This window comes from Moschus berezovskii, chromosome 8 (assembly GCF_049115385.1).
Source record: "Moschus berezovskii isolate FMDL1 chromosome 8, NW_MosBer_1.0, whole genome shotgun sequence".
Lineage (NCBI taxonomy): Eukaryota > Metazoa > Chordata > Mammalia > Artiodactyla > Moschidae > Moschus > Moschus berezovskii.
In genome coordinates this window covers 16698842-16720836 of record NC_142467.1, presented here as the reverse complement: position 1 = coordinate 16720836, position 21995 = coordinate 16698842, and the positions used below count along the sequence as shown (strand labels likewise).

The window sequence follows — 21995 nt, the reverse complement described above, 5'->3', positions numbered from 1 at the left end:
ATCTGTGTATGTCTATTTCTGAAAATATAACTATTTTCCCTTGTAACTATATGACTTAGACCTGTGGTTATTAGTTTGTCATATGATGTGGTGTTAAGGAGGATTGCTAAATGTATTGTAAATTCTGTTCAAGTAGATCATTTTATTATAGGGCTCTTATTAGATTAGATTAATAGAATTTGTTCTTTAAAAAAAAAAAAAACAAAACTGCTAGTTATTGTGTGCCGTCACTGTGATTTGAGATTCTTTGGAAGTTTAGCTAACAGCCCAGTTTTTCTGATAAACTTGTTAATTTCCTGTGTTCTGATTTGTAACATTTATATTTTCATGCTCTTTGAACAGGAAGTCTAACTTCTTCACCTGTGTTTCTTATTCACTTTTCCTCTTTGCTTGTTTAATATGTTTAATTTTCATTGTTTTTCAAAGGAAAGAAGTTGCTTTAAAAAGGTTTTCTTGATTTCTGCCACTGAGCACAGCTGGTCCTGTTTTCCTTTTACTGTGGACTCTTGCTTTGACAGAAAAGGCTGTTAAATATCCAGGGCGACTGTATTTATTCTATCATAAGGACAATATGATTTAGGATGGAAACTTTGCAATATATACAACTAATAAGTCCAAATCATTTAATAATTTGTACATCAATCTAATAAAATGTCACCTTGTTAATAATAAGCATTCAAATTGTGAAATAGCTGTTCCTAACTTGATATAAAACAGGAACATAATGATAGATTCTTTTTTTTCCCCTTCTATTTCTTCATAGCATATTTAGTTCTCAGGAAGCAGAAAAATACAATTTAAGATAATATTTATTGAAGACGATTTTTTTTTCTGTTCTATTTTTGGCAGCACTGGGTCTTAATTTCTGTGTGCAGGCTTTCTATAGTTGCAGAGACCGGGGGGCTACTCTCTAGTTGAGTGTATAGGGTTCTCATTGCAGTGGCTTCTCTTGTGGAATATGGGCTCTGGGCGGATGGGCTTAGTTGCACCACATCATGCAGGATCTTCCAGGACTGGGGATCAAACCAGCGTTCCCTGCATTGCAAGGCAGATGCTTAGCCCCTGGACCACCAGGGAAGCCCCTAAAATAACCTTTAAATCAGACTTTTTGGGAGCATTACAGTGATCTTGTTGTTGTTGTTGCTTTCTAAGTTTTCCTGTTACTTGTAGTTTCTCTGGGCTTTTTTTTTTTCCTCTTTTGTTTTTCGAAGTTGTTGGTTGGTTGGTTGGTTGCACTGGCTCTTTGCTGCATGGGCTTTCTCCAGTTGCAGTGAGCAGGGGCTACTCCCTCGTGGTACCCGCGCTTCTCACTGTGGTGGCTTCTTTTGTGGGGCACAAGTTCTAGGGGGCATGGGCTTTGGTAGATGTGACACATGCACCTAGTTGCCCAACAGCATGTGGAATCTTCCTGGACAAGGGGTTGAACCCACGTCGCCTGCACGGGCAGGCAGATTCTCAGCCACTGGACCACCAGGGAAGTCCAAGCACATAGAAATAGCCAGATGGGAAAGATTTTAGATTTTAAAGGCTACTCAGACTTCCCTTCTTTGGCAGCATTTTTTTTAAAATACCTACTAAATTGTTTTTCAGACTCTTAAATACGTAAATAAAATACAAGTAGTTGGTGAAATGTATATGGTTAAAACACTTGTATTCCTCTGTTGAAAATGACTTTCAGGAACTATAAAAACAATTAGATTGCCTTTTCCGTTAGAATACCAAGGTAGTATTCACAGATAGGTTTCCATGCTTCTGAAAAGACCTATTACTTTCTCTAGGAAATTTTCTTAAAGGCTTTGTCATTCCCTGAAATTAGTGATAGAGGTTTTTCTCCCTGGTTTTGATTGTATGCCTTGTAATTCCCATGTGGCTTTGTGTGTTAATATGTGTTCTGCATTAGACTAAATCATGATTTCTAGCAGCAGCGTGTTTTTGTATACCATTGATACTTCAGTCACTCAGTCTTGTCTGACTCTTTGCGACCCCATGAATCGCAGCACGCCAGGCCTCCCTGTCCATCACCAACTCCCGGAGTTTACCCAAACTCATGTCCATTGAGTCGGTGATGCCATCCAGCCATCTCATCCTCTGCCGTCCCTGTCTCCTCCCGCCCCCAATCACTCCCAGCATCAGAGTCTTTTCCAATAAGTCAACTCTTCGCATGAGATGGCCAAAGTATTGGAGTTTCAGCTTCAACATCAGCCCTTCCAATGAATACCCAGGACTGATCTCCTTTAGGACGGACTAGTTGGATCTCCTTGCAGTCCAAGGGACTCTCAAGAGTCTTCTCCAACACTACACTTCAAAAGCATCAATTCTTCGGTGCTCAGCTTTCTTCATAGTCCAACTCTCACATACATACATGACCACTGGAAAAACCATAGCCTTGACCTTTGTTGGCAGAGTAATGTCTCTGCTTTTTAATATGCTATCTAGGTTGGTCATAACTTTCCTTCCAAGGAGTAAGCGTCTTTTAATTTCATGGCTGCATTGATACCATTCTTTATTAATGGATGTTATCACTCAAAAGCTGTTATTTAACCCATGTAAGTGGTTTAAAAATTTGGAGGATTAATATGGTAGAGTTCTTTGTGTAAGAAGCTACTTATATTTATTTACTGATGATAGTGTTTTACATATATGATTATTCCATAACACACCTAGCCCTACTGTAGCCACCTTTTAATTTTGTCCTCGCCAAACTTATAAAAGTTGTTTCACTGAAGAGCCTTATCCTTGAAGACACTTTCTGTGTGTTCTTTATCTTGACTTTTAGGATTTTCAGGGATTAATGCCTAGTATCCCTTTCCCTCCTTTGGAGCCAGTAGAGGAATACAAAATCAGATAGGTTGAGGTCAAAGAATCTTCCTTTTTACTGAACAAAAATTGGTTTAGAGAAGTTGGATTTGATGTGCAACTCCAGTATGTTTCTTATTCCATAACCTCTGAATTGATTTACACACCCAGGCAGTGCAGTAGTATTACTGGCAGGTCCATAGGTCATGTTAACAAGCATTAATACGAACCATCTGCATATAAATATGCATATGTATCTGGAAAAGTATATTTAGTCAATTCTCTCAAGTAGCTTTTCCTCCTAAAGTAAGGAGTGATGAGGGGTAGAGAGAAATCAGCAGTGCCATTTCCCTTCCAGAAGTTTCACTCTTATTTCACCCCAATTAATTCTTTAAATTGTTTATAGTGAAGCTTTATTTCAGTTTCTACTCTAAAATGAATCTCAACCTTTAAGTAAATACATATTTGTGCATAGTTTACACATTTAATATATATATATAAAACACATTTAACCTTTGAAAATAGAATTCCTATAAAGAACATTTTTTATTTCATCAGTTGTCTATTACTGGTCCTGGTAAAAATTGTTACTAAAATATTTAAAGTTTAGTTGTCTTGAAAGAAGTTAACTGCTGCTGCCCAACCTGCAATTGCCCAACCTGTGGTGTTAAGTGAATACTAATCCAGAGCTAATGGTGACAAAATTGTTAGAGAAATGAAAAATCACCCTCATTTCTCTAATCCGTGCTTTCCTCATCTGTAATGAGAAACTGGGTTTTGTCCAAGATGATCTAAATCTAAAATACTAACCTCATGTAAACAAACAACTATTATTCTAACTAGAAATGTTGTGAATTTTCTTTTTTCTTGGCCAATAAATGTGCCATCTCAAATACAAAGTACAATGTGAACTTCATTTAAATATAAATTAATGACTCCATCAAAATAAATTTGAAACTGTGTAATTTTGTTCAGTCTACTTTGTAGGTGATGAAGGTGACATGTAGCACAGTTAAGAAATCTAGATTAGAAATAATTCAGTATGTGTGTATGTGCTCAGTGGCTCAGTCATGGCCAACTCTTTGCAAGCCATGGATTGTAGCCCTTGGGGCTCCTCTGTCCATGGAATGTTCCAGGCAAGAATACTGGAGTGGGTTGCCATTTCCTCCTCCAGGGTATCTTCTTGATCCAGGGATTAAACCCACGTCTCTTGCATCAGCAGGTGGTTTCTTTAACCACTGTGCCACCTGGGAAGCCGATGTTTCCATATACCTACTATACCATTTGATGTAAATACTGTGGTACCATAAGTTTATCAAGTTCTCCGTTGTCTTATTTATACACACTGTTCAGTACCTGTCCACAGACACTGAAGATTGGTATGAAATCTGAGTGTCATTGTCCACAGGTGTCCAGTCGTCGTTCAGTTGCTCAGCCTTGTCTGACTCTTTGTGACGCCGTGGACGGCAGCATGCCAGGCTTCTCTTCATTCTCCAATACCACAGTTCAAAAGCATTAATTCTTCGGCACTCAGCCTTCTTTAGCAATGGCAAGCCACTCCAGTACTCTTGCCTAGAAAAGCCCATGGATGGAGGAGCCTGGTAGGCTGCAGTCTGTGGGGTCGCTAAGGGTCGGACACCACTGAGCGACTTCACTTTCACTTTTCACCTTCGCACATTGGAGAAGGAAATGGCAACCCACTCCAGTGTTCTTGCCTGGAGAATCCCAGGGATGGGGGACCCTGGTGGGCTTCTGTCTATGGGGTCACACAGAGTCGGACACGACTGAAGTGACTTAGCAGCAGCAGCCTTCTTTATGGTCCAACTCTCATATCCAACATGACTATTGAAAAAGCCATAGGTTTGACTATTCGGACCTTTGTCGGCCAAGTGATGTCTCTGCTTTTTAATATGCTGTCTAGGTTTTCTCATAGCTTTTCCTCCAAGGAGCAAGTGTCTTTAATTTCATGGCTGTAGTCTCCATCTGCAGTAATTTTGGAATCCAAGAAAATAAAGTCTGTCACTGTTTCCTATTTTTCCCTTTCTATTTACCATGAAGTGATGGGACCAAATGCCATGATCTTCGTTTTTTGAATGTTGAGTTTTAAGCCATCGTTTTTACTCTCCACTTTTACCTTCATCAAGAGGCTCTTTAGTTTTTCTCTGCTATCTGCCATTCAGGTGGTGTCATTTGCATATCTGAGGTTATTGATATTTCTCCCAGCAATCTTCATTCCAGCTTTGTTTCATCCAGCCCATCATGGGCTGGATCATTTTTGAATGATGTACTCTGCATATAAGTTAAATAAGCAGGGTGACAACACATAGCCTTGATATACTCCTTTCCCAATTTTGAACCAGTTGGTTCAGTGTTGTTCCATGTTCAGTGTTGTTCCGTGTTTGGTTCTAACTTGGTTCTTGACCAGCATACAGGTTTCTCAGGACGCAGATAAGGTGGTCTGGTATTCCCATCTCTTGAAGAATTTTCCACAGTTTGTTGTGATCCACACAGTCAAAGACTTTGGAGCAGTCAGTAAAGCAGAAGTAGATGTTTTTCTGGAACTCTCTTGCTTTTTCTATGATCCATTGGATGTTGGCAATTTGATCTCTGTTTCCTCTGCCTTTTCTAAATCCAGCTTATACATCTGGAAGTTCTCCGTTTACATACTGTTGAAGCCTAGCTTGAAGGGTTTTGAGCATAACCTTGCTAGCATGTGAAATGAGTACAATTGTGTGGTAGTTTGAGCATTCTTTGGCATTGCCTTTCTTTGGGATTGAAATGAAAACTAACCTTTTCCAGTCCTGTGGCCACTGCTGAGTTTTCCAGATGTGCTGGCAAATTGAGTGTAGCACTTTCACAGCATCATCTTTTAGGATTTGAAATAGCTCAGCTGGGATTCCATCACCTCCACTAGCTTTAGGCCCACTTGACTTCACTCTCTTAAGATGTCTGGCTCTAGGTGAGTGATAACATCATCATGGTTATCCAGGTCATTAAGACCTTTTTTGTACAGTTCTTCTGCGTATTCTTGCCACCTCTTCTTAATATCTTCTGCTTCTGTTAGGTCCATACCGTTTCTGTGTTAGCAAAAACAATAGTTTAAAATGAATCTACTATTATGATGAAATTTTAAAAGTATTGGTTTTTTTCTGAAGAATTGTGCTTCTTGGTGTGTTCTAGTGGCAGATAAATCTTTCAGTGTTCAAACCAGAAAACAAATCATTTTATTTACAGCCACATTTTGAGAAGGTCACTTTTAGAACTAATTTCTGTTGCACATAAGCAGTTGAACGTTGGTATTTACAGTTAAGCCTTATGTCTTAAGTAGTTTTTATTTTTATCACTCATAGTTAAGGAAAAATAATGTCAACTGTATGAATAACATGTTTAACGTATGTTGTCTTCTTTATATGTATATGTTAGATGGAAGATGGTGCCCCAAAGCATATTATCCAGATGACAGGATTTAAGGTAGAAGAAAAAGAAGCTCTAGGCAAATTGCTTTTAAAACTGGATTGCACTTTTATCAAGAGTGAGGTGAGTACAGTTCAAGGTATAGTTGAAGAATAACTAAAATTACAGTACTGGCCTACAAATGATAAAATGCCCCCTTGAATTGTAAGGATACACAGAATATATTAAAAAGGAAATCTTACCTTAATAACATTTTTGTGTGTGGATTTTTATTTGCAGAAATACAAAAATTGTACACATCTTATAGCTGAACGCCTATGTAAGAGTGAGAAATTTTTAGCGGCTTGTGCAGCAGGTGAGTTAACTACCTTCCCCTCACTTTTGAAATAAAAAATCCTCATGGTAAAGAAAAAAATGCTTTAATCTCTGGAAAGATAGTTGGTTTACTGTATCAAATATAAATGTGGTTCTTTCTGATATTTTTCTGAAAATATTTGATGTATTAGTTTTGCTTTGATTTTCTGAATAACACTTGAAAAAGGTATCGAAGAGGCAGAAATATTTACTTCACCTAGTGTAAGTGCTTTATATAAGAAAAAAATATTTTAACAGAAAGGTTTGGTACAAAATGCCTTTTAAAAAAAAGCTTTTGTTGAAGCCTCAGCTATTCTCAGTCAAGTTTCTTTCCTTTGATCTATCATGGAAGAGTGGCTGTTTTTGTTCTCTTGCTCCTGCTTCCCCTCCCATCCATCCTGTGAAGAGCTGATCATTCTGTTTTACTAAGATTTTAAATTTACTGAACTTGTACTAGGGCTTAATCTCCTCTCTGCTTGTCACCATTGATGTTCCTTTTATAGTTTGCTCTACTGTGATTGATTTGGTGTATCATTAGTCCACTTGCTTTTTTTTTTTTCCTCCCTTCAGTATTTGACTCAGGTGAATTTACTGTTTTTTTTTAGTAATTTACCAGAAAAACATTTGGATTCATTATTATCTCCACAGATGAAAACATGTATTTTATCTGCTGTTTAAAAAGATCATTGATGCCTAGATAAAGAAACTACAGAATGTTATTAAATATCCTTGAAAATTGTTTTATAGAGTAAAATAATGCTGTAAACATTACTGTAAAAGTTTTTAGCATGGGAGAAAGAATATAAACCTCATTCAAATTGGTAAGCAATAATAGTCATAATACAATATATTTTATTAATCCTTCACTTTATATTTTATACAGTAACAGAATTATAATTATTTATCGTAAGAAAGATTACATACAATGTTCAGTGATGTTGTGGGTCTTTCATTATCAGAAAATGTAGGAAAACGTAATTCAAAGAGAACATTGGCAGTGTAGAAAAAGGCATGTTGAAACAGGGCAAACTTTATTTGTTATTTGGCCTTAATAGTTTCCTGTTTGGCAGAACCAAAATTCTTTTGTGACTAACAGTTCATTTGCTTTCTAGGAAAGTGGGTACTAACTAAGGACTACATAATTCATAGTGCAAAAAGTGGCAGATGGCTTGATGAAACAACTTACGAATGGGGATATAAAATTAAAAAAGACTCCCATTATTCACCTCAAATGCAATCTGCACCTAAAAGATGGCGAGAAGAACTGAAACGCACTGGTGCTCCTGGAGCCTTCCATAGATGGAAAGTTGTCCTCCTTGTTAGAGCTGATAAGCGAAGTGACTCTCTTGTAAGGTGAGATCTCATAAAAGCTAAAGCAGTGAATGTGAAAACAATTTTTGTTTTCTTAAATTATTGCTGTTCTGTTGCTCAGTTGTGTCTGACTCTGCGACCACATGGACTACAGCAGGCCAGGTTTCCTTGTCCTGGAGTTTGCTTTTCAAACTCATGTGCATTAAGTCGGTGATGCCATCCAACCATCTCAGCCTCTGTCGTCCCCTTCTCCTGCCCTCAGTCTTTTCCAGCATCAGAGTCTTTTCCAATGAATTGGTTCTTCACATCAGGTGGCCAAAGTATTGGAGCTTCAGAATCAGTCCTTCCAAAGAATATTCAGGTTTGATTTCCTATAGGATTGACTGGTTTGATCTCTTTGTAGTCCAAGGAACTCTCAAGAGTCTTTTCCAACACCACAGTTTGAAAGCATCATTTCTTTGGCACTCAGCCTTCTTTATGATTCAACTCTCATATCCATACGTGGCTACTGGAAAAAACAGCTTTGACAAGGTAGACCTTTGTCAGCAAAGTGATGTCTCTGCTTTTTAATATGCTATCTAGGTTTGTCATAGCTTTTCTTCCAAGGAGCAAGCGTCTTTTAATTTCATGGCTATAGTCACTGTCTGCAGTGATTTTGGAGCCCAAGTAAATAGTCTGTCATTGTTTCCATTCTCCTTGTTTATTTGCCGTGAAGTGATGGGACCACATGCCGTGATCTTCATTTTTTTGAATGTTGAGTTTTAAGCCAGCTTTTTCACTCTCCTCTTTAACCTTCATCAGGAGACTGTTTAGTTCCTCTTTACTTTCTGCCATTAGGGTGGTGTCATATGCATATCTGAGGTTATTGATATTTCTCTCAGCAGTCTTGATTCCAGCTTGAGCTTCATCCAACCCAGCATTACTCATGATGTACTCTGCATATAAGTTAAATAAGCAGAGTGACAATATACAGCCTTGACGTACTCTTTTCCCAATTTTGAACCAGTCTGTTGTTCCATGTCTGGTTCTAACTGTTGCTTCTTGAGCTGCATACAGGTTTCTCAGGAGGCTGGTACGGGTGGCCCATCTCTTTAAGAATTTTCCACAGTTTGTTGTGATCTACATAGTCAAAGGATTTAGCGTAGTCAGTGAATCAAAAGGTAGATGTTTTTCTGGAATTCTCTTTTTCTATGATTCAACTGATGTTAGTAGTTTGATCTCTGGTTCCTCTGTCTTTTCTAAAGCTTGTACATCTGGAAGTTTCAAGTACTCTGTTCAAGTACTACTAAAGCCTAGCTTGGAGAATCTTTAGCATAACTTTGCTAGCATGTGAAATGAGTATGGTTGTGTGGCAGTTTGAACATTCTTTGTAGTTGGAATGAAAACTGACCTTTTCTGGTCCTATGGCCACTGCTGCGTTTTCCAAATTTGCTGGCATATTGAGTGTAGCACTTTCACAGCATCGTCTTTTAGGATTTGAAATAGCTTAGCTCAAATTCCATCACCTCCACTAGCTTTGTTCGTAGTGATGTTTCCTAATGCTCCCTTGACTTTACACTCTAGGATGTTTGGCTCTAGGTGAGTAATCACAGCATCGTGATTATCCAGGTCATTAAGACCATTTTTGTAGTTTCTGTGTATTCCTGCCAGCTCTTCTTAATATCTTCTACTTCTGTAGGTTTGTATACCTTTTGCATTTCTTTGTAGTTATTTTTTTGTAGTTCTTTGCAGTTACACATTAATTCAGAAATGAACCATGGTGATTTACTTGTTGATTGCCTGGTTAAGCCATTCTGCTCATTTAAGTATTATGTGTCTAATGGAACAGACTCTATTTTATAGCATTGCATTATTCTCAGGGTCTCTGTTTTATTTTTTGTGTTATTTCTAGGCCAACTCAAGTAAAAAAAAATTTTTTTAATTAGATTTTTTTTTCAGTTGTGAAGCACTTTACAGATTTTTGTAAGTGAAGTATTACATTATACAAAGGGTTTTTTCTAAGTTTATGTAATAATCTTCATGGTTCATATGTTTCTCTCATCATTTCATTTCTTTTTATATTTTGCATCATATTTTAAGACTTCTTATTTAGTAAAGTGTATTTCAAAACTGCTGTGACTTTTTTGCAGGGAGGGGTTAGTCTGAGGGTTTTTTGTTACTTTTACTGAAGTGTAAAGTATAGACTGTAAAATGCGAAATTTTTTAGTGTACGTTTTAATGAATTTGGACAAATTTATGCTCCTATGTAACCATACTACAATCAAGATCTCTAAATTTTACATCATCCAAAAATATTCACTTGTGCTTTTTTGCATTTAATTATGCACCACCCAACCAAAGAACCACCAGTTTCTTTTTCGTGACTGTACATTAGATTTGTCATTTTTAGAGGTTCGTATAGATGGGACCGTATTGTATACATTCCTTTGATATAGCTTCATTTGCCTGCCTCGTTATTTTTGACATTCATTCATGTTATATGTATCAGTATTTCTGTTCTTTTTGTTACTGAGTAGTATTCCAATCCATGTATACATCACAGTCTATCTATTCACCCATGGGTGGACATATGGAATTTTTGGGGGTTTGTTTTGGCTAAGATGAATAAAGTGGCCGTGAACATTTAAATATAAGTCTTCATGGAGACATGTTTTCATTTCTCTTGGATAAATGTCCAGGAATGAAATTGCTTGCTGAGATGGCAGCTGTACATTTAACATTATTAGAAAATGCTAAGCTGTTTTCCAATTTGCTGTACCATTTTATATTTCTGCTAGCAGTGTCTGAGAGTTCCGGTTGTTCTGGAGTTACTTCGGTGCTGTTGTCCAGAAATCAGTTTACCGTATTTGTGTTGTCTGTTTCTGAACTCCTCCTTCTGTTTCATCGACACCTACATCTACTACACCAAGAACACACTGTATTTGTGTTGTCTGTCTCTGAACTCCTCCTATTTCATCGACACCAACATCTACTACACCAAGAACACAGTGTTTCGCTTACTGTAGTGTTGCAGTGAGTCTAGAAATCAGGTCATGCCAGTCTTCCAATTTCGTCTTTTTCAAAATTGTTTTGGTGATTCTAGATCCTTTATATTTCTGTATGCATTTTATAATCAGTTTCTCTAAAAAAGCATGCTGAGGTTTTGATTGAAATTGTATTGAATATATAGATCAAACTGGGAAGAATTGGGATCTAAATATTGAGTCATCCTATCCATAGACTGTTTCTCTGGAAACAGGTTAATCCATTAATCTATAAAACATTCATTTTTGTCATTAATGTATTATAGTTTTTGTTGTATAAATCTTGTACTTACTTTGTTAAATTTAATTCTGTGTGCTTCATATTTTGGGATGCTGTTATAAATCAGTTGCTCAGAAAGTTTTTATCTGTATCTATTGAGGTAATTGGCATTTCTCCTTTATTCTGTTAATATGGTAAATTATTTTGATCAATCCTTAAATGTTAAACCAAATTTGTGTTCCTGAGAGACGTCCTACTTCATTGTAGTGTATTACGCATTTTTAATAATTGCCAATTCTGTTTGCAGATATTTTCTTAAGAATTTTTGTTTCTTCAACCTGATAACACCTATGAAAAAATCTAAACAATATCATCAGTTTTTTTTTCCTCCATAATTGGGAACGAGACAAGAATGCTCACTCTGACCATTAATATTCAACATTCTACTAGAGGTATTAGCCATTGCAGTAAGGCAAAGAATAAAGAGGCATGGAGCTAGAAATAAATAAAAATACTTGGTTTTATTTCCAGAAGACATGTTCATACACCAAATAATTTACTGAAAAAAAGCTATTAGAACTAATTAATAGCTTGAACAAGATCATAGGAAAATAAATGATTGTATAAAAATTTTTTTTGTTTGCTCATGATGAACAATTAAATTTATAAAGCAACGTGATTTGGTTTTTGGTCATTTCATTATGTGTTCAAATATGCGTCTGTGCGTTTTGTGTATTTATTATTTATATTATTTGCTTGGAGTTTTTAGAGGTATGAGTTTCTTGTCTTAGTTATGGAAAATTCTTGGCCATTATCTTTTAAATATTTCTTCTACTGTGTTACACTACCTGTATTTTAGACCATTTGATTCTGCTCCACAGTTTTTGCTTGCTCTTTTCTGTTTTTTTTTTTTTTTTTTATTTACCAACTTCAGTGTTTTCTTCCTCAATTCTGTGCAGTTTGTTGATCAGCCTGTCAAATTCTTTTATATACTATCTTACTTCTACCTTTTCCATTGGACTGCTGAATTCTTCGTACGTTATTTTAAAGTCACTTTTTAAGTTTTTCAACATACGGATTATCTCTTGTGCTGTTTATTCCTTTACCTTTTGACAGTTTGTTGTTTTCCCATGCTTTCTGTGTGTATGTTGTGTGGGTTTTGTTTTGTTTAATACATGGATATCCCTTTAGAAGAACAGTAAAGACTGAGGTGAATAATGTTTATATCCAAAAATGGACCTACCTATAAGGCAGATAGTATGGAGTAGGTGAGTTAATCTTGTCAGTTGTGAGCTGACTTTAGGTTTTGTGTGTGCTGGCTTCATCGTCAGCACATCATTTTATTTTCCTCCAGCAGTGGTCTACAGTTTCCTTGTGCTTAGCATGGGGCCTGTGATGCTGGAGTGCTTTTAAACCCTGTTCTTCCTTCACTCGGAGCTTTCAGTAATCCCTGTACTACTTAGTCACAGAAGTGCTCTTCGTATTCTTCCCCTGTTGCTTCTTACTCATTTCTCGGCTGGAGAAGAAGGGTTGGTGTGTTTTTGTCCGTCGGATAAGCTTTAGTCTTAAGCATTCTTCATGTCCTTGGTCTCTGGGGTTGAGATACACCTATTGTTTCTGTCTCATTGTCCCGTGATAGCCAAATTCTCCCTTGTATTGTCGGCAGTAAAAGAAAAACTCCACATCTCCCACAGCTTTAGGCGTCTGCTTTGTATTAGTGCAGGGACCTAGGCTCAAGTGGCATTCCAGCCCCTTCTCCAGGGACAGGTGGCTTTTGCTTCTATCCTTTATCAAGTGTCTTCTGGGCTGCACAGCAGGAGGCTTTCCTACCCCTTTCTCAAAGGCAGATGAGTTTTAACTTCCACTCTTCCTAAAACCCGTGCATCTTTTCCTGGGTTCTGAAGTCAGAAAACTTTTTTATCTTACCCAGATGGCTTCAGGCTTCTGCTTCATAAGAGAGATGGAGCCAGAGAAGTGGTTCGGGTTTTATGTCTATTTCTTGTTGTCAGGCAGTCCCCACTGGCCCACCTTCACTACCATCGGGGATTCCCGCTGTTACTTGCTCCTCATCTTTTTCAGGAATCCTTAATAGAGGCTGGGGGCAAAGAGCTTGCAACTGAGGGGACGTCCTTTCATATGTCAGGGACTCTCAGTTATTCTAAACTGTCGTACTACCTACACTTGGCCTTTAAATTTATTTAAATATTACCAGATTCTTACTTGCATTTATAGTGGCTGCTTCTGTCCTGTGCTCTGGCAAAAGTGAAATAGTTTGGGCATCCAGTCTCGTCACAAAGGTGCTGACTGCTCCTTTGGAAATTCAGTTTCTTAATTGGATTCTTATCTCAGTTCTCTGAGTTCATGAAAAGTTATACTTTTGTTGATTATTTGACTTTTTGTTACTGTAAGATCGTAGCAGTGTTCTGTAGCTTTCTAAATCCTCAGCAGTAATGAACTTTCATGAAACTTTTGGGTATGTGTCTGTCTTTTGAGCCTAAATGTAAAATGTATTTCTTAATGTAGATCTAAGTTAAACTTTTTCAAAAGGTAAATTTTTAGAAGAAGGTTGGCAACTTTAGTTCCATTTTTTGTGATTCAGAATGGTTTTTTTGGAGGTATGTTTCCTTTTGAGGTGAATACTCTCTTAGACTTCTTCCTTTTTTGGCTTATAGAGGTGACTTTTACTTAGGAAATAAGCTTAGTATTTTTGATTCTTAAAAGCTTTCCCCATATCAAGAAATGGATAAATAGAGAAAATAACATGATTTCTTAAGCATCTGTTCTGAAAAACTTAACAGTTTAGGTAGTCATTGCAATAATTATTCTTCATGGCACTCAAATAGACCAAATAAGTTAATTCCTTTCAGAAAGTTCTGCACCAACTCCTGGGAAGTAATTGATTTAGATAATTTGGCTAAATATTTTCTTTTTAATATACTTTTCTATACTGTTTACATTTTAGAGTTTTGGAGGCTGGAAAAGCAAATGTTATTTTACCAAAAAGTTCACCAACAGGAATAACTCATGTGATTGCCAGTAATGCAAGAATCAAGGCTGAACAAGAAAAAGATGACTTTAAGGCTCCGTTCTATCCAATTCAGTATCTAGGAGATTTTCTTTTAGAGGTAAGTTTTTTTTTTTTAATGTTTATTTTATAAAATTGATACAGTGAATACATAAAATCAAATTATGTTCTGAGTTTTGGAAATATGATTAGAATTAAACTGATATTTTTAAGGCAATGACTCTGAATTATTTAACTATTTGAAAATAACTTCTGATAAAGCTAAAGGGAGCTTGCTTATTACATTAAAAATTTTTCTTATCCAGAGTCTCTACTTTTGTTTTCAGTGCTTTGGTGATGTTTATTATAAAATAATATTCAGTGTTTCAAATCAGTATAAATCAGTGGGCTGTAGTATCATGTGAGGATCCTTTACGTACTGTCCCGCTGGAAAAGAGAACACTGTTCCTAAGAATTCAGAAATATTTTCCTGTCCTCCTCCTCCACCAGCGTCTCCCAGCTTGGTGCACATTCCACTCCTTAAGTTGTCCGAATGGAAATACCCCTCGAAGAATTGCTTTGAAAGTAAGCAAAAAAAATTTTTTCAAAGGTTCACTCAGGATGGAAGAGAACCTGCAGTATGTCTAAAAATTGAATCTTGGTCTTCTAGGAAAAATTAGCTCCTTCAGTGTTTCCTATTTCAATAGATACTATGCAACCTTTTATTTAATGATTTATATTAGAAATTTGGGAATCACTCTTGAAACCTTCCTTTCCTTTCTTCCCCACGTCTTGTCAGCTACCAGACCCTATTGGTTTTGTTCTGAATACATCTTGAATAAACTACTTCTCTGCTGTACTAACATGATATTCAGTTCCTCCTCTTGTCCCTGTGCTGGAATCACTCCTTTTTACTCCCTGTTGTTCTACTTCTTTGCTACTACTCTTGCTAATTTCCTAATAACTTACCTTTTCTTTCTCTAGTCCATTCAGCTTCATTCAGAGGGAACAGCTAAAATGCTCTTTCTAAAATAGTTCTGATGCTGTCACTTTCCCACTTAAAATTCTCCACTGACTTCCTCTTGCCGTAGAATAAAGTTATAAACCTCTAACATGGCTTTAAGTTCCCACAGGGTTCCTGTCACCCCTACCTTTGCAACTGTAACTGGCTCTATTTTTCCTATGCATCTATACTGTAACTGCCTTCTCCCAGTTTCTTAAACAGGTTAAGCTACTTCCTGCCTCAGTGTCTCTGAAAAGCTGTTTTCTCTTCCTAGAAAGCTCCTTTCCACTCACTATTCTCTCAGTCCCTGGGCTTGCCACTTTCTGCTTATCATCCAGTTTGCAGTTACGTTGCCTCTTCAAGAAAGCCTCCCTGGCCTTCTTCCTAAGATAGTTAGGTCCACCTATAATGTGTTCTAATACCATTATTTTGCTTTATAGTGCTCATCACAATTGTAAATTAATTAATTGGCTGGTTACCTGGTTAATGTCTTTTCCCCCATCTGTTAATAAACCGAAAGCACTGTGTCCTCAAAGATGATGTCTATCTTTTCCATAGTTATATCTGAATCATTTTGCATAAGCCTGGCACATGAATTCTCATTTTATATCTGTATTTGTTAGATTAATAGAGAAATTATGAACAACCCTTGAGTATTCCAAGAGTAGATGTAATATATCATTCTATAATTACCTTTCCCTACTGAGTAGCAGCAGTGTGGATTGGAAATTTGACCTTAGTTCAGAGGATGGATCTGCTTGGACTGTGGATAATCTCATTGTCCTTGACAGTGATTGGTCTAGGAATGGGCATGTCAACCAGTTCTAATTCATGGGACATACAGAGAGGTATGTAAGAGCTTCTGGGAAGTTTCTTTTTCATTCTGAAAAAAGCCTCTGGCAGCCTGGCGTCTGCTAGATGTGAAGTGGAAAAATGCCATTCTTTGACCATGAGAAGAAGTAGCCTTAGGATGAAACCAGTCCTGTAGACAGCAGAGTTTAGAGACAGAATGTAGACACCCATAGAGATACTTGAGGTGCTGGATTAATCAGCCCTGAAGCCTGACTTAGCACTGGACTATATTGCCATTCTGTGAGGTAGGAATTTCCATGCTCTTTACGTTACTTTGAATTGGTTTTCTGTTAATGGTAGCTAAAAGCATCCTATCTGATATATCTAAACAGTTTAAAGGTAGTATTAACTGTCAACAGAATGAGAACCATTCTTAACTAAATTAGAAAAAGTGTCTAAATTCCCCTTTTTCTATGGAAAGGAATGAATTAAATGTAATAACATGCTTTCTCCATCATCTTATTTTGCAGTAGTCTGACTATAGTCACACTCAACTGCTGAAGTACTAGAGGGCAGTGATAGTATATCAAGCAGACTTAAAGACAGTCTCTAACTTAATTTGTTTTAGCATACATTTTTTATAAACTCTGGAGTAGACAGCTGAGAGTTAATTCATAACAATTCATAACCTCTTTGGCATAGAATGTAATACAGTCCTCATTAGGTGGATTCTGAAGTGTCCTCTAAGAAGGGTTGCCATATAAAATGACTGAGGTAAAACTAACAATTAAGCAGTTGTTTAAAAGAAATAGTTTTGTTTAATCTACTTAACTTTCTGGAAAGTCACTTAGTAACAGAATCAGGAATTACTTCAAGTTTATAGATATCTATTGAAGACTTTTGCTTACCAGGCTCTATTCTTTGCACTGTGGAAAATGAAAAAGACCACCTGCCAGACTTCGAAAACAGAACATGGCAAAAACAGAATGTGGAAACTGTTAATTGCAGTTTAGTGTGTATTGTGCATTGGTAAAATCATGTGCAAGGTGTAGAGATACAAAAGGGTCAGTGACTAATGAATGTCAGTTGTTTGGCCCAAGGAAGATTCACAAAAAGGAGAGGATCCTTAGGAATATTAAAAATTTCCTTTGATTTTCAGCCTAAGAAAAAAAATGAACTACAGAAAGCTCTTAGGAAATACAGTAGTAATAATTGAAAAAAATATATACTTTTTGTTCCCGATCAACTCATTGATGGCCTAGATTTGTAACATTACTTCTTTAACAAAAGGAAAGTCATTTATTCTGTGATAGAATTTCTTCCTTTGTATGTAAAAACCAATACTTACCTTACTTTGGTTGTTGTGAAAGTTATTATAACTGTTACTCTAGGCCATTATTTATTGATTACTATGTGCCAGGCACTATACTAAGCACTTTTTACACTTAGTCTTATTTTAAACCATGTGTTCCTATGTGGTATGTATTATGGCCCCATTTTATTGTTAGTGAAGTATAATTGAGTTTAATAATTTTCCCATGATCTTACAACTATCATATCAGACCAAAAATGTAAGAGCAAGCACTTAAAAAATTTTAAGACTGCTCTCCTGAGTCTGCCCTTTTCTTATTTTCAGTATTAATAGCTTTACTTGATACTTACCTGGTCTCTTTCTGGGTAGTTAAAAATAGTTAATGTTGTAAAGATTACCATACACTAGTAGTCATTCTTGGGTTATGAGATTCAGCTTAAGAATCTGGGGATACATAATAGTTAACCACGTAGAACACTGGGAATTCCCTGGTGGTCTAGTTCGGACTCAGCACTTCCAAGGGGCCTGGGTTCAATCCCTTGCCAGGGAACTAAGATCCCACAAGCCATAGGATGCGGGGAAAAAACAAAAACATGTAGAGCACAGAGCACTTAAAAGGTGCTTGTTCTGATTACTTGACCTCCCTGGCTCTCCATCCAGTCTTGTGAATTCATTGAAGTTGTATGACAACTTGTATGGCTTAATCAAAGAAAAGCCTTATCTATTGGAGATCAGATCATAGCCATACATGCTTTAAAATAGAAAACAAAGCTAAGTATGCGATTCAGAAGCCAAGGCAGCTATCATTGCCACACTGTTTTGCCCTGTCTTCAGTTCAGTTGCTTAGATAGTAAAATAATTTACTGAATTAGTAAGCTTTTGCTCATCTGTTTGGGAAATGGATTATACTATATGAAGAAAATTAGACATGGCCCTCTGTTCCCAGATCATATAGGACACAGTGCCTAGTGTATAGTCGGACTGAAATATTCATAAAGTAAAGAATAAGAATAAGAAATGAATATTTACAGATAAATAATGCCTGTATTTTTCACAAGGGTAGCCCTTTGGAGAGCATATTAGTGGCTTGGAGAGAATTATATGTTGATGTTTAGCACTGTAGAAAATAAATTATTTTCTAAAGTTTCACATTTGGTGTCATTTAAAATGTCATAGTTTATCAGGTTCTGATTTTTAACTATTTAACTTAAATAGGGTACTTTAATTATACATTTTAATACACAGATCAGTATATAGCATCTGAAATGGATGTTTAAGTATACTTTGAAAACAGTATGTTCTTCCCTAGTTGCTAATGATAATGGTATGTTCTTTTGCATATGTATTCTAGGTAACTGGAATATAATTGTGATTAATGCATCCTATATTTTAGACATTCTTTGATGATCTAAGCCTGAGGATCTATCTTCTGTATCAACCATGTGAAATTTGAAGCCAGAAACTCAGTTTATCCCCATTACAGTTGTCCTTATGGAAATTACACATTCAGACTAATACTTACCTTGATTCTAGGAATAGGAAAGAAGGAAAGTCTTCATTTTTCTTAGTTTTCCATTTCACTTTCCTGAGTAACTGAAGAAATGTAATCAACTACTCTTAGGGATTGTTCTCTGGTGGCAGGATTACAGGCTGCCAAAGTACCCTCACATCCATATAGGAAGCTCAGAACAAGTGAAAGGGAACCAGAGATTATACCACAGGCCTTAGCACATTTTGGCTATTTCATAATTGCTCCCTAGGAGGACAGTGATTCTCCAGTCTCTGTGTAAAGATAGTCAGTCTCTGAATATCCTTGCATAAGTACTTGAATTCATCTTTATTCTCAATTCTTTATGATGTTACTAAACTTCTAGAATTATATGTATAAGTACACATGCAACTTTTTAAAAAATTACTATTGGTAGGTAGTTATGATATCAGTTTAGATTTCTTAGCAAGAGAAATGTGTTTGAGATAGTTTGGTGAAGATAATTGCTTACTAATATTCAAATAAATAAGAGCTGTGAGTTCAACTATTAGTCTGTTTTCTTCTCTGTGTGATAGATTTGCAAATAAGTCTTATTAGTAAAAATCTGAAAAATAATCAGAGAAATAGTCTATAATCAGAAAATTTTGAAATAGATTCTAACTTGGTAAGGGATTAAATAAAATATTTTGTTTGTGGTTACTTATAAAAAGAGTTGCCTGTTACTAGACTAACAAAGCATTAGCTTTTCTTGAGATACATTATTACTGCTACTTTATTCAGGACCTTTGTTGTAATGATTTATTTTTTCCCTTCAAGGAATTTACTAGTGTTTAATAAACTTTGATTTAGGTGCATTTTTTTCTACTTGTTTGACTACTAAAATATTTTGCAATTATAGAATTGGATATCACATAGCGTATATAATGTTGAAATTATATTTAATTGGTTGCCTAAACCATTTTTACATACATACAGAAAGAAATTCATAACGATGAAGATTCCCAAACCAATTCTGCTTGGAAGAACCATAGCAGTCAAGAAAAAAACAATGATTTCTGGAAAAATATGGGATTTCTTGAAATGAAAGGTACCTTAAAAGAGACCATGTGTAGAACACAGGTAACATTTTATCATCTAAAAGAACAAAACTTCTGTTTCTGAATTTTCTTTCAAAATTGTAGGAGAGGTCTTTTTTGGTGGAAAAACACTGATTTTGGAATCACAGAGCTGATATTGAAACCCAGATCTGATTTACAGTCTATAATTTGAACATAGATACTGTCCTATGTCTTTATTTTGAAGCTCTTATTGAAGTAGTACATATGTACATATAGAAATTCAGTTTCTAATATATAGTGTGTTCTCAACACATGATATAGTTACTTAAAACAACTCTGAATGTTGAATGTAATGTGTGTCTTACAAAGGAATCAGCAATCTATGTACTGGTATACGTGGTCTAAATTCAGGTATTTTATTGCATATAGATCAGCTTTTCTTCAGTGGCATAAGGGAATTCTACTTTGATTAAACATGGAAAACAAAAAAACATGAAGGACTCTGAACGTGAAGCAATGAAAAGTACCTTCAGAAAGTGTATATGTGGCTCTCAACTAAAACTTTTCAGATAGCAGGAGCAACTAAAACAGTCTAAACTATTTTCTAATGTGATTAGAAAGAAATTAAAATTTGTTTTTACTTCATCTGTCAAGTTTTTTCCTGAAGAATTATAGGAACAATTTGGAACCTTTGCAACTAAATAGTATCTTACAAAATCATATATGGAGAGAGTAAATAAAACTTTCCAAGAGCTTAAAATATTTTTGCAATTTTTTCTAGCTTTTTCAAAATACACTTGTTGGTGGGCATATAAATTGGTACACCCACTGTAGAAAATAGTATGGCAGTTTCTCAGAAAAACTAAACCTGGAACTATCATTTGACTAAGCAGTTTCATTCCTGGGTACATATTGGGGAAAAAAAGCTGCCATGATATGAAAGCAGCCTAAATGTGCATCAACAAATGATAAAGAAGATGGGATATATATATGTTAATATATATGTGTGTGTGTATTTATACACATATGTAGTGAAATACTACTTAGTTAGAAAAAATGAAAGTTTGCTCTCTGTAACAACATTGATGGAGTTGGAGTCCCAGGTGGTGCTAGTGGTAAAGAACCCACCTGCCAAAGCAGGAGATATAGGAGTTGTGGGTGTGATCCCTGGGTTGAGACGATCCCCTGGAGGAAGACATGGCAACCCACTCCAATATTCTTGCCTGGAGAATCCCAGGGACAGAAGAGCCTGGCAGGCTACAGTCCATAAGGTAGCAGAGAGTCAGATATGACTGAAGTGACTTAGCACACACGGATGGACTTGGAGGGTGTTACACTAGTGAAGTAAGTCAGAGAAAGACAAATGCAGTATAATTTCTATTTGGAGTCTAAAAGATAAAGCAAACTAGTGAATAATGCAAAACCGAAATGGACTCACAGACATGGAGAACAAACTAGTGGTTCCCATGCGGAGAGGGAATGGTGATAGCAGGAGAGCGCAGTACAGGGGCCGGGGAGTGAGAGGTGCAAACCACTGCGTGTGAAGTAGGCCGCAAGGATGTATTACACAGCACAGGGGATATGGCCAGTGTTTTATAACAACCATGAGTTGAGTGTAACCTTTAAAAATTGTGAATCACAGCGTTGTGCACCTGTAACATATTTTACATCAGCTGTATTTCAATTTTAAAAAGAATACATCTGTAAATATCTTGTTCTTTTTAGAACTCAGAAGAATGTATTAACAAATTCAGGTAGCAACTTCTATTTTTTTAAATAAGTTTCCTTGTATAAAGAATATAATAATATAGTTCGCAATACTTTTTATCTTGTTTAATGGTCGAGAAGATCCCCCTACAGAGGGAATGGCTACCCACTTCAGTCTTCTTGCCTGGAGGATTCCATGGACATAGATAAGAGTCTGGTGGGCTACAGTCCATGGGATCACAAGGTTGAACTCTACTGAGCAACTAACACACATACACAATATAATAATATTGATTATTATAGGGCTTCCCAGGTGGCGCTAGTGGTAAAGAACCTGCCTGCCAATGCAGAAGACATAAATTTGTGGGTTCAGTCCCTGAGGGAAGAAGATCCCCTGAAGGAGGGCATGGCAACCCAACCAACCCAGTATTTTTGCCTGGAGAATCTCCGTGGACAAAGGAGCCTGTGGGCTCTGGTCCATCGGGTCGCAAAGAGTCGGACACAACCGAAGT

General features: G+C 36.4%; 1 protein-coding gene across 5 annotated transcripts in view; it reads left to right on the top strand.

Annotated features, from left to right (window-relative positions):
* SLF1 (SMC5/6 complex localization factor 1) overlaps nt 1–21995 on the top strand; it is a 107951-nt gene that overhangs the window by 5399 nt on the left and 80557 nt on the right. For all 5 annotated transcript variants that reach the window (XM_088838463.1, XM_088838461.1, XM_088838462.1 and 2 more), the window contains exons 2-6: nt 6220–6333; nt 6490–6565; nt 7677–7917; nt 14081–14243; nt 19694–19837. In XM_088838463.1, coding sequence (XP_088694589.1) covers nt 6220–6333; nt 6490–6565; nt 7677–7917; nt 14081–14243; nt 19694–19837 — 738 coding nt within the window. The remainder of the gene's footprint in view (nt 1–6219; nt 6334–6489; nt 6566–7676; nt 7918–14080; nt 14244–19693; nt 19838–21995) is intronic.